General features: G+C 37.8%; 1 protein-coding gene across 1 annotated transcript in view; it reads left to right on the forward strand.

Moving 5' to 3' along the window:
* Positions 1 to 13739, forward strand: part of FSIP1 (fibrous sheath interacting protein 1) — a 215819-nt gene that overhangs the window by 188785 nt on the left and 13295 nt on the right. Inside the window, exon 11 of the mRNA XM_008566109.1 lies at positions 9424 to 9919. Coding sequence (XP_008564331.1) covers positions 9424 to 9919 — 496 coding nt within the window. The remainder of the gene's footprint in view (positions 1 to 9423; positions 9920 to 13739) is intronic.

A 13739-nucleotide genomic window follows, 5' to 3' on the forward strand; every position in this document is an offset into this window, starting at 1 on the left:
CCAATCTGTGTCTTTTGATTGGGGAATTTAAACCTTTTGCATTGAGTTGTTATTGAAAGGTGTTGATTTATTCCTAGCATTTTATTGGTTGTTTGGTTGTCTTAAGTGTCAAGGCTAATGGCCTTCTTGACTTCTGACCCCGTCATGACCTCCCTTGACCCAACTTACTTTTATATGGTAAAAATAGACATTATCAAACTGAGAGTATGGAAAGCCTTCACGCATGCACATGATTCTAATAGCTGGTAGTAGCCAATAAACCACCAGTCTTGCTGAGCAGTGGGAGTTAGTTACTCTATGGATATATTTCCCTGAGGTGGGGGGTGGGGGATTCTAGTCCCCTGTGACCATACGACTTCTCAGTCTGGGACTCCAGACCTTTCTAGGCTGTTTATACAAATTTGCCTACCTCATCTCCTGGCCAACGTTGTTGGGGCAGAGGTAACAGTTTGTTACCCCAGCCTTGTTTCAGAAAAGGAAATGATGGACATGTGACAAAAGGGGCATTCTAGTGACTTGCTCAGAACAAAGGGGATCTTATTCAAGTGGACTTGCTGTCTTTACTGCTAGAAAACAGCAACTGCTGGCAATCCTCAAGTGGTAATTGTTGTACAAAATGAAAAAATGAGAAAGCCCCTTTTCATTAGTTATCCTGTTAAACTGACTTCACTTTTCTCTTCCAAGCAGATCTGCCCCCTTCTGACTGTCACCAACTAAAACTGAGTTCCTGGCACTTTTCAAATTGCAGGAATTGAGAATCCCACTTCTGTTTTAGCTCCTCCCACCCACGCCCATCCTTATTTTGCACACTGGGGCTCTGCTGGAAGCCCACCCCTCTTATCCCAGTAGATAGAAATGGGAAGCCTGGATCCCTGATGCCATGGAGCCAGCCCTAACACCTGGGTCATGGGAGAAGAGCCCACACAGAATGCTCAAGGACACAGCAGCCTCTCACCAGGCAAATCCATAAGGTGAACGTTTCCAGGGCCTGCCTTACCTAGCTGTTCTGGGAAGAGAGGTGGCCTGGGCAAGGGCGGTATCTGGTTCTGCAGAGTTGCTTTGGCATCCTAGGCCCTACATAAAAGCGGGCTTCCAACACCACGACATTCACGACCTCACTTCGGAGCCACTTGCCTTGACCTACTTCACATTCTGTGTTATTCTACCCACAGATCCTCCCAGCTGCTGACCTGGGTGCTGACTCACTTTCCTGTTTATAACCTTGCCTCAACCTCTACTCCTAATGTTTTATGTAGTTTCTTTGGTAATGACCTTTGCTTCCCTTTTGATTAGAGTTCACATTCTCTTCTGCCCAGACAGCCTCTTCCTATTCTGGTTAAAAATACGCTAGATCTCCCCTGGCCCCGAGAACCCTTTGTCTCTGACGTGGCCTCTACCAGACTTGCCTTTATATGATTGGTGTAGCCTGAGTGTAAGAGAGGAAGGTGATAGAATAGACTAGGGAGAGAAGAAGCTTGAAGGGGAAGGAAAAAGAAGCCCTTTCCTTCTGTGAATCCTTAGTACCATTGACATAGATGTTGAAAAATAAACATTGATCATTTTGCTTCACCTGAAAGCCGCAGCAAGTGATAAGAGGCTCATAAGCTTTTATGAGCCTATTGGGAACATTTTGACTTGATAGTGCTGCTGTGTAGTCCAACTGGAATGTCTTTATTATTCTATTCACAAGTGAATATTTTCTGACAAGTAGTTCTACTTTTACATCTTAATGAGTACGTGGATTTAATGAGATTGCTGAAGTTTGGAAACACCTTGATTGTTAATCCTTTAGTTGACTATAAAACTTCAGTAAGTGGAAGGTCCTTTCTGACAGTTATTTACTTCATAGAAATTATAGTTTAACAATATGGTAGATTTATTTTGGGATCTCTGCCCTGTTGATACCTTCTTCTTTAGGAAATCACCCTTACTCACAGCCCTGCTAAAGGCATGGGCTTGGGTGGCTATGCTTATACCATATTACCTTCCCCACAGGTGATTGGACCAGCAGTAGGTACTTGAACCTGACATAGTCAGTCTGTCAGCCTGGTTAGTGATCAACCAGGTTATCTTGCTTGGAAACTTGAGTTAAAGGACACAGAGACCATAGTCAGTCTTTGGTGGGTACTAGACTCTTAAGGTCATGTTGAAAGAGGACCGGAGTCAGTTCATGCTACATATATAAGCTGAGATTTTGAGAGAACAGAAACATCAGTAAGCAGAGAAAGGTGATTTAGAGAAGAGGCAAGCAGTAAGTTAAGAGGCCACAGGGACCCAGATGGAACCATGACTTTGGTTTCTGGTGGCTTCTCAGCTCTAGACTCCAAAAGTCTATACTTCCTGCTTATTGGTATGCATGAAATGACTTCTTAGATCCTACAACAACCCTCAACCACCACCTTTTTTTTTTTTTGAGATAATGTTTTTTTTTTCCTTATAGCCAAAAACCCTTGACTAAAATAAACTATTACTTAGGTGTTGCCAGCAGTGGTTGCAACAGAGAGCTGTAAACTCATACCTTGGTAACTAAGCGAAGGGTGGAATGTTTTCTAGTTACTTATTTTGAAGTAGAACTAGGTGTCTCTGAAAGCTATTTATATCTACCCTCTCACTGTTAAACATTTAGGACATTCCGGCTTTCCACCCTTTTCTCACTTGTGATAATAGTATTGGCTTTATAGGGTGGGTCTTTAGGAACTCTGAAGAAAAAAACACCTGATATAAAGTTACATCAAAGGACAGGATTGCTTCCACTGGTTAATAATGTGAACTTTCTGATTGTGTACACTAGAGACATAATTTTGATTGCTCTGTCAACAAATCCATTGCCCAAATAACTGGAGATTTTTAATGGCTGGGGAAACTCTGGATAGGAGGGGAGGCGGGGATGGGAGTGAGGTAATCCATGGTCTGTGTTTCATCTCCAGCAATTACAAGTTGCACTGCTCATCAGATTTAGCTCCTGTGCCAAACTGGCATTTATCTGGGTGGAGAAGTGTAAATAGTGGGCACCCTGGGAATGGAACTGTGGCTGGCTTTTTTTTTTTTAATGAGCCTAAAGAGAGGGCACTGTGTAAATTTGCATAAAACACTGAGATGCGCTGGGTAGTAAAGTCCAAAGTTAAGAGAAAGAAGAAAGAAGAGATTTTATATCTGAGAGAAGACAGAAAAATGAACATTGGTTGAGAAAAGGACACTTGGAGAATGGTAGAAGGGCAACTCACTTACAGTGAGAGGCAATGTTTAGGAGAGATACAAGATAGAAATAAAGATTTTAGTATGTCCAGGCCTTGCGGGGGTATGTGGCACACTTGGAGGCCACACACCTGGAGGTCAGGCAGCACATGGCAAGAGAGAGACCTGTGGGTCAATGTATTTATTGGGTCCTGGGCATTATCCAAACAGGTTTACCACGGGGAGTTTTAATTTGGGCTTAAAGCAAGCAGGCATGAATTCCAGGAGTCATGCTGTGACCGAGAGGTAGTCACTGTGGCATATCTGCACAGTCCATGCAGGGTGTGAGGATCAGTGGGGCCAGTCAAGTGGCTGTATCTAGCTGTCCCATAGGGAAGCAGTCACCAGGAAGCAGTTGTATAAGGCTGATATCTGGATTGGCCACATAGAGGAACTGGGAGGGGGGTGTAGAACTGGAAACTGTGTCAAGTTTGACTGAGCCCTGCTTTTGGTATGGGAATGTTAAACATATTCAAAATGGATAATGAGGCAACATAAAATTATAAGCATTCACCACAATGGGTTACTTAAGGTGCTTTAGTTTTTTCATCTATAAAATGGGAATAATAATAGTACCTATCTCATAGGTTTATTGTGAAGATTAAAGGAATCAATACAAGTAATATGCATAGAGTAGTGTCTGGCCTAGAGTAGGTACTTGATAAATGTTAGTTATTATTATTCTGTAAGACATCACTTGGTGTGTCAACAAGACCAGCAAGATGCATGAGAACTAACACAAACAAGTGTACTCTATTCTTTTCCTGATAAAAATTCAGTACATTTGCTCTTTGACTATGGAATGTGTGTGGTGTTGGCTAAAACAAGAAAGAAGATCCACAAAAGGTCTACTAAGATGAAGATGTGAAGAAAGGGACTTTTATATAAGGAGAGAAAATAGATTGGGCTCTGATCTGGAAAAATGAAGGTACACTATGATGAGTTTTATGAAGGACAGGAATAGTATGAATAATAACTTGTTTATGAAATACTGAGAAATTAGAGCTGGCATGAAAGATGAATACTTTGAGGTGAGTACTTGAACAGATGGTTACTTGACTGTGCTTGCACAGTGAGTGGTTCATTTATGGAGCTTATTAGCTCAGGAGTTTCAAGAGCAAGCTGGATAAAGTCTGTGAGTTATGGTCCCTTAACTGTCGAGAGTAGTTAGGAATGTTTGTGATAGAACCCTAATTTAGTCCAGTTCATCATTTGTAAGTAACTTATATTAACATAGTACTTTACAAAACACTTAAAGAATCCTTAACTCATTTGATTCTCACAATAGTCATTTACTGAGTTTTATTGTGGGTAAGGCTCTGCCAAGTTCCAGTGTTGAAGTTTCTGATTTGTATTGCCACCCAGAAACACTATATAATTAAATTAGTTTAATTTGAGGGCTTAATGTATTTGATTCACTCTGACTTATACTGTTTTGAGACCAGAAAATTTTTAGTTATTTTTGTAAGAGGATTGGTATTGTGAAGAAGTGAAAGAAATAAAAGTTCTCTTTTTGTTATTGTTTTATTTTTTATAATTCTGCCCAGGCTACACTCTAATGTCAATAGAAAACTTTATTCTTTTTATTTATTTGTATTTTTAGCGTACTTGTTCATAAAAAGCAATTTTAGAGCTCAAAGTTAATTTAGAGATCGTCTTCTTCAATTTCTCATTTCACAGATGAAGGAGATGAGACCTTGAGAACTTAGGTGACATGTTCAAGATGGTAAAGCTTGGACAGAAGCCCAGGTTCTGTGTTTTCTTTCCTATCAGCCTGCTTCCTCCAAGAGGATCAGGGTAATTGTAGTTCAGTTTACTTCTGTGTACATACAGGCTGAAATGTGTTATGTTATTTCTCATTTTTACCATGGACACAGTGAAGCTTCAGCTTCAGGGTGACTTACTTGTAGGAGGTTTGGAGTGGGGAGAGGAAGCCCAATTGCAATCAGCAAACATTTCTATAAGCATTTCAGGTTAATGACCTAAAGAGATACTGTAAGAGATGGACTTGACTCTCCAAGACTCCAGTAATTTGTTGCTATCTTTTTCACATTATAAAAATCAAGAAACTAACCTGTACGTATTTTTTTTTTTTTTTTTTGTGGCTGGCCAGTACAGGAATCAACCCTGGGCTTTGGTGTTATTAGTACCATGAGCTGAACTAACTGGCCAGCACTGTACATAATTTTATAAATTTGTAATTTTGTATTCTTTTTTTAAAAAAAGTGCCCTCCCCTGACTTTCTAAGTTTCTGGCTCCATGAAAGTTGGATCGGCTTCTCATGTCTGAAGATAAAATCAGTTGGGAGTTTCATTTACATATTTCAAACGCCAAAGTCCAGCTTCAGCAAAGGGTGGGTACCCGAAAAGGGATGGAGAGGGTTAGCGAAAATAACAAACACAGACAGAGACCTCAATGCATCAATATGCATGTTCTCTCTCTGCGGGCTGTCAGTGTGTTGCAGCTGGAGCCCAGTAGAGCATGAGACAATGCCTTTTATTTAGATTTTTCTCTGCAGGGGGGTTTTGGGTACTATTTTTATTGTATCAGCAAGCTTAAATCAATAGTCCAAAAAGCAGGGAAGAAACTTTTTTAGAGGTCAGCCAGTCCTTTTCTTTTGTCAGCATGTCTCAGGTGATCAACTCATGCTTCTTTTTCCTGGAATCAGGTTGTCAGATCGAAACCACCCCTTCATTGTCTTGAAGTTATCTTGTGACCTTTTTCTGTTAGCAAGCTGTGGTTAGTATCTACCAGTGAAAGCAACTGCTCGTAGCCACGGTCCTGCCAGCAGCTCTCCCTCCGGTGGCCTTGCCAACTCGGAGAGGGCAGCCCAAGCTATTCCTTTCAGGACTCCACCATGGCGTGGACCGCACCATTCAAATTTTTATTTTTTATTTAAAATTTTTTATTTTAAAATTTGCATACATTTAAATTACTTCGATCCCACTGCTGGGAATATACCCAGAAAAATGGAAATCATCATGCTGAAGGGATACTTGTACTCCAAATGTTTATTGCAGCTCTATATACAATAGCCAAGAGCTGGAACCAGCCAAAATGTCCATCATCAGATGAGCGGATAAGGAAACTGTGATACATCTACACAATGGAATACTACTCTGCTATAAAAAAGAATGAAATACTACCATTTGCAACAACATGGATGGACTTAGAGAAAATTATATTAAGTGAAACAGGTCAGGCACAGAAAGAGAAGTACCACATGTTCTCGCTTATTTGTGGGAGCTAAAAATTAATAAATAAATAAACACACAAACAAATAAAAGGGTGGGGGAAAGAAGACAGAATAACCACAAAAATTTCTTGAACTATTTAAGCCAAGCGCACAGATATGATGTGGTGGGGGGAGGGGAGGGGTTGGAGAGGAACAGGTAAAGTGGTGTGAAAATCAAGTACAATGTATTTTGAGAAGTAAAATAAAATAAAATAAAAATAAAATAAAATAAAAAACCCCAGGAAATCTGAATAAATTATAGACTTTAGTTACTAATAAATTTATCAATACTGGTTCATTAGTTGTAACAAATGTATCACATTAATGTAAGATGTTAATAACGGGGGAAATAGGTGTGGAATATACAAGTATGGGAACTCTCTGTACTATCTTTGCAGTTTTTATGGAAATCTACAACTGTTCTAAAATTAAAGTTTATTAAAATACAATTGAAATAAAAAGCAAAAATAAATTACTTTTTGTTTTATATTTTAAAAGTTAATTTTAAGTTTTATTATAGTAAAAAAATAGTTAAAGGAAAAGTTGTGTTAAAATGTTTTAAACAAAAATGGCAACACCTTTGCCTTTGCCTTCCTCACTTCTTGGTTTGCTCTCCAGAGTCAACCACTTTTAATTCCTTTAGCTGTTTTCCCCAATGTTTACCTCTATATTGTTTCTTACTAACTTGCTTTTAGTTGATTAATTTTAGATATTATATAGAGAGTTCCTGTAATGGTAACTAGGGATTTAATTTTGCTACTCCAAGCACCCCTACTCTTTCCTCTTATTTCCCCAAAATAGTTAAATCACAATTTTTGGTTACTTCAGTCATCAGTATTTACATTATGGTAAATGTCTAAATATTACTCACAACAGAAGCAAGTACTATCCTATGCTGTCCTTTCTTTTATAACTTTTTGTTTTTCCCAGAGTTTATAATTGCTTTGCTTTTCCTTTTGCTTCATTTTCTATGTATCTAGCCAAATACATCATTAGAAATGCCAAGCATCTATCCTATCAATATTATTTTTGGAAGTGGTCAAACATATCACATAATCTACTTCCCTTCCCCTTATTACCTAGAAGCCTCCATTCCATAATACTTTATCCTCCTGCTCCAGTATGGACTGATTTTTTCTAGCGTCTGGAAATTTCATAATGATAAGCCTTTGGTGAGAATGCTTGGTGAGGGTGACATTTAGTGGGATTTTTCTAAATCCTAGGGAATTGTCTGCTAATTATAAGCAATTTTACATAAACACATTTTGAAAGTATATTTTAAGTACCTAATGCCATACTTTTCTAGTTGACTGGTTTTACATAATGGGATGAAGGGAATGATCCTTAAAATGGATAAAGTACCACATCTAGATGCCTGAAATGCCTAGTGATTAAAAGTAGGATTTGCTAATTATCCTGATACGATCATTGCATACTATATACATGTGCCCAAATAATCACATTGTACCTCATAAATATATACAATAAATTTTTTTAGTAGGATTTTCTTATATATAATTCAATTCATTTCTTGATATGTATATTATTGTTAACCTTAGGGTGAATTATCTGAATTTTGAATTCCAGATAATTACTAAGAATATATTCTCAGATAATTTCTTATTATTCTCAAATTCATAGTGGCCACTATGAAAACTAGTCTTAGTATAGGTAAGTTAAATATAATTTTAAAACACATGATATATTTAAAAAGCATGATATAAAACTTGTTTTACATACTATTTTTTTTGTTAGCTGCATTAGAAGCATCATTACATAATAATGGGATGTTAACTGTACTAGTTCCAGTAGCAGCTTTTCCCCCTGGTACTTTACACATACAGAATATTAAGTTATTTCTTACTGTGTGCTTTCAAAGTAGACTGATAACATTTCTTTTTTTGAAGTAGAAATTAAGACCATTGCAGTTTGTGGTTAAATTTTCTTGTGGGGACTTCTTGTTCTTAGATAATTTAATCCTCCATAAAAAAGGATTAGTATTTTCCATATAATCCACCATATAAATCAAAGAAGATGCTGGTTCTTTGGAGAAGAGATTTTTTCAGTTTGTTTCAATTTACTTTAATCACTTTTTTTCTGAGATTGTTGCAACTCAAGTAGCATGATGTTCAGTTGAACTTTTGTAGAACATGGCTTTATACTTCTGATTGATTTATTTTTATTTATTTCCTGAGAATATCACTGAAGAAAAAAAATGTTTTTAAATCCTTAAGATCTTGGTTGAAACACCCATGCCTAGTCAACTTTACAAGCAGCGATTAAATATGTATGATCAAATTTTTCTCCCCAAATGCGCTGCTCCTGGAATGCCCCTGGCTTCTGCCTAGACCTGTAGTAACTACACATTTCAGGATGCACCACCCCTTCACCTTTCCTTTTCTGTCTTCAGCAGTATTGTCTGCTGAAAGTTGTGGACAGACGTCGGGAGGGTGAATCCCCAGGGGCAGGGGTAGTCTGCCCTGTTTTCCTGAGTTTTATTTATTTTTTCCACAATGGGTGGTGGTGGGGGTTCACACAGGAGTGATGAGGACAGAGGCACACCTACTAGAGATTAGGGCAGGATTTCTGGCTGTTTATCAAACAGCTGGTTGCCTACTTCCCTGCTTGATGACTCAAGAAAATTGAAGGTGTTTTTCTAATATCTCCATTTCAGCTCTAGATACTTCTATGTTAGTGGTTAATTTGGTGCAGTATTTTAGGATTTGCCCCTGGATTATAGTCAGCATGATTAATTCTAAACTTATTCTGTAGGGCTGCTGCATAGTTCCCCTGCACTAGTGGATACTTTAAAATGAATTATTTTTTTTATTTGCCTGTGCTGTGTGTAAGGGGTTTCCTATCACTTGCATTTATATTGTATTACTGGAAGCTTACCAAAAATAAATGTGTTTATTCAGTCAATTGACCATGAAACTTTTGGTCTGTTTCGTCAGTTAGATTCCACATCACTTCTCTCTGAGGAACAGTTAAAGTGTCTTCTGGATGGATGCACACTCAAACAAGAAGCCATCATTAGACTTTCTCCAGAAAGAGAAAACAAAGACATTGAGGATATAACAACTGAGTTTTCCCAGCTTTCAAGATCTATCCTTTCTGAATTACTAAATGAGTCAGAAGCAAAGGTTCAGAAAATTAAGGTGCTTGAGAATGCAGAATGTGAAGCACCTAAAGACTATTATCTCACTAAAGCCTTGACTGGGCTTTACATGTCAGAAGCTCTTGTCATTGAAGCAGAAAATATAAAATGCCTTCAGTTTTCTAAGGACGAGGTTATCAGTGACACCAAAGACTATTTTATGTCGAAGACTCATGGCATTGGGAGACTGAAAAGGCCCTCTTTCTTGGATGATCCACTGTATGGTATCAATGTGAGCTTTTCATCAGAAGACCAACATCTGAATCTCAGCCCTCCAGAAAAACTAAAAACAGGTGAGTCTTGGATAACGTGTGTTTTGGTGAATAATTCATAGAAGATCTCAATATAAAGATACTACGATTTAAAATAGAGTAGTAAAAGAAGGTATATTTCTAAGTCACAGATGGTGTCAATAAGAGCATGCAAACATAAGAACACATCTATCAGTGTTCTTATGAGATCAAGATTGAGATTAATTCTCTTATGAAATATATTATTCTTGATGGTAATTAATTCAGTCCTCCAGAAAACAATGTTGACTTCAGAGGAAAAGAGAAATCAGTTTGAATGAAGATAAATAAACTGAATAAAATTGCTTAGTATTTTAACTTCTAAATTTCAGTGATGAAAATTTGTTCCAAGGAGTGAATGTGTAAAATGCCATAACTCATTGTGGTTATATTAGTTTCTGTATGCAGACTTCCTTTCCCAGACCACTTTTGTATTCTCATGTATTTTGTCATGATCCAGTGTTGTGTCTTACGATGGTACAGTGGTACAGGATACAATTACTATGGGCAGTTTTGGACAAAAACAAATGTTTTAATTATTTATCCATATTAGACATCTATGTCATGATTGATGAGTCTATTTAAATAGCTTCAGCTTTTACCTTGAATGTAGATTTCTCTAAAATATATTATCTATTAAACATACCTATCTATTAATCTATTAAATTTATAGTTTATTAATTCTGAACTAGCTCCTCTGGACAACCCCACTTGGACGTGACTTCAAACTGATTTCCTCATCTTTTCCTCTCAGCTCAGACTATTCTCTTGACTTCTGAGTCCTCAGTCACCCAAGCTCAAAGTCTGAGTCATCACTGAATCATCCCTGTCCCTTGCTTCCCACTTCCAGTCTTCAAGGACCGTTTGCTTTACTCTTGCAGTGCCCATCCCATCCTTTCTCTTCCCACTATTCCATCTGGACCAGTGTAATAATCCTCCTGTCAGGGCTCTCTGTCTCTGGTCTCTCCCCTCCGCTGGCCATTGTTGACCAACACTGCACTAACTTCCTTCAAGTACAGCTTTGATAACCACACTTCTCAGTTCAAAAAGCTTCCCGGTTCTCCACTGCCGATCGATGAAATCTGAATTCTTTCACTTGCTGTTCAAGGCCTCCACAGTCTGAGCTAAAGTTCTCTTCCTAATCAATCTCCAGTTAGTCACCTAAATGTTATTCAGGTTACAGCTAATCTGGTCTTAGGATTTCTAGTGCTTTCCTCTGTCTCTGCTGTTGCGCAGGCCTTTTTCTTCTCAGGGACGTTCAGGTCACCCTTCACTGCTAGTTGAGTTTCAACCCCATCCTCTCTGAATGTAGCTTCCCTGGTCTCCTCTGCTAAAAGTTTTATTTCTCATCTGAATGTCCAAGCACCTTGGTTCCCTAAAGGATCGTTTTACACACACTGCCTCAATATTGTCATGTACACAGCCACTGTCTCTTGCGTAAAGCTGTGTAACCTTTTTAAGAACAGAGATTCTGTCTTGCGATTCCCTGTTACATCTTCCATGTTGTCCAGCGTTCTTCCTTAAACCAAGTACCTGTTTAATAAATAAAAGAATTTAAATTTATATCCAGTTTAGAATAAAATACTGAAAATATGGTTTATATCTATTTCTCACATTATGAATAAAAGCAGGTAATGTTGTTTAAGAATTGTGTGTCTCACATTCTATATAAAGATTTGAATTTTTTCCTCTTTTAAATGGAATTTCACAAACCATAGTGTTTTTTATTAATATTATGTTTAACTGACAAATCATAATTTTATACATTTATGGGGTTAAATATGATTTTTGATATATGTATATAGTATAGAGTGGAATGATTAAATGAAGCTAATTAACATATCCATCACCTCACAATTTTTTGTGTTAAGACATTTGAGCTTTATTCTCTTAGTTATTTTGAGATATACAATACATTATTATTGACTATAGTCACCCTGATGTGTAATAGATCTCAAAATTTGTTTCTCCTGTCTAACTGAAACTGTACCCTTTGACCAACAACTCTCCATTCACTCTGTCCCCCTCTCCACCACCTAGCACTGGTAACTTTCACTCTACGTTCCACTTCTATGAGTTTGACTTTTTAAGATTCCACATAAAAGTGAGATCACGCAGTATCTGTCCTTCTGTGCCTGGCTTCTTTCACTTAGCACAATGACCTCAAGGTTCGTCCACATTGTTGCAAATGACAGAATTTCCTTCTTTTAAAAGGCTGAATAGTATTCCATTGTGTATATATACCACATTTATTTATTTGTTCATCTGTCGATGAAGACTTAGGTTGATTCCATATCTAGGCTATTGTGAACAATGGTACAATAAACAGAGGAGTACAGATATCCTTTTGACATATTGATTTTAATTTGGTTGGCTATATACCCAGAAATGGGATTGCTGTATCATATGGTAATCCTACTTTTAGTTTTTTGAGGAACTCCAACAGTTTTCTATAATGGCTGTATTAATTTATATTCCCACCAACAGTGTGTTAGGGTTCCTTTTCTTCACATCCTAACCAACACTTGTTATCTTCATCTTTTTGATAATAATAGGTGTGAGGTGATATCCCATTGTAGTTTTTATTAGCATTTTACCCAATGATTAGTGATGCTGAGTATTTTTTTAATAAATATGTTGGCCATTTGTATGTCTTTTTTAAAATTATGAATATTCATGAGATACAAAACTAATTGTCACCCCTCATGCCCATGATGTGAGGGCCAGATTCATACTGGCAGCATGCCCATTACCAGAAATTACTTTTGTACCCCATGTCCCCAACCCAATTATCCTCAACCTCCCTCCCCTTCCCCCTCTCCCCTCAACTCCAATTTGTAGCCCTAGGCTTGTTCCCTCCCTCTGTAAGACCATGGCACTACTGTGGTCTTTCGTTCCTTCATTCTTTCTCTCTTAGCTCCCACATATGAGTGAGCACATGCGGTATTTATCCCTCTGTGCTTTACTTATTTCACTTAAAATAAGTTTCTCCAGGTTCATCCATGTTGTTGCAAATGGGAGTATTTCATTCTTTTTATGGCAGAGTAGCATTCCATGGTGTATATATACCACAGTTTCCTTAAATCATCCATCAATGGACATTTAGGTTGGTTCCAGGTCTTGGCTATTGTGAACAGAGCTGTGATGAACATGGGAGTGCAGGTATCCCTTTGACATGATGATTTCCATTCCTGTGGGTATATACCCAGAAGAGGGATTGCTGGATCGTTTGGAAGATCTATCTGTAGTTGTTTGAGAAAACTCCATACTGTTTTCCACAGTGGTTGTGCCACTTTACAGTTCCACCAACAGAGTAGGAGCATTCCCTTCTCTCCACACCCTCACCAGCATTTGTTCTTAATCATCTTTTTGATTATAGCCAGTCTAACTGGGGTGAGGCGATATCTCAATGTAGTTTTAATTTGCATTTCCCTGATGAATAGTGATGTTGAGCATTTTTTCATGTACCTGTTGGCATTTGTATGTCTTCCTTTGAAAAATGTCTCTTCAGCTCCTTTTCCCATTTTTTAATTGGGTTATTTGTTTTTTCTACTGTATAATTGGTTGAGTTCTATGTATATTCTGGATATTAATCCCTTGTCGGATGCATAGTTAGCAAAAATTTTCTCCCACTCTGTAGGTTGTTGTTTCACTCTATTGATTGTTTCCTTTGCTGTGCAGAAGCTTTTCAGTTTGATGTAGTCCCATTTGTTTATTTTTTCTCTTGCTGCTTGTGCTTTTGGGCTCATGTTCATAAAGCCTGTGCCCAGACCTAGTTGCTGAAGTGTTTCACCTATATTTTCCCTTAATAATTTTACAGTTC

The sequence above is a fragment of the Galeopterus variegatus genome, unplaced genomic scaffold (genome assembly GCF_000696425.1).
Source record: "Galeopterus variegatus unplaced genomic scaffold, G_variegatus-3.0.2 Scaffold220, whole genome shotgun sequence".
Taxonomy (NCBI): Eukaryota; Metazoa; Chordata; class Mammalia; order Dermoptera; family Cynocephalidae; genus Galeopterus; species Galeopterus variegatus.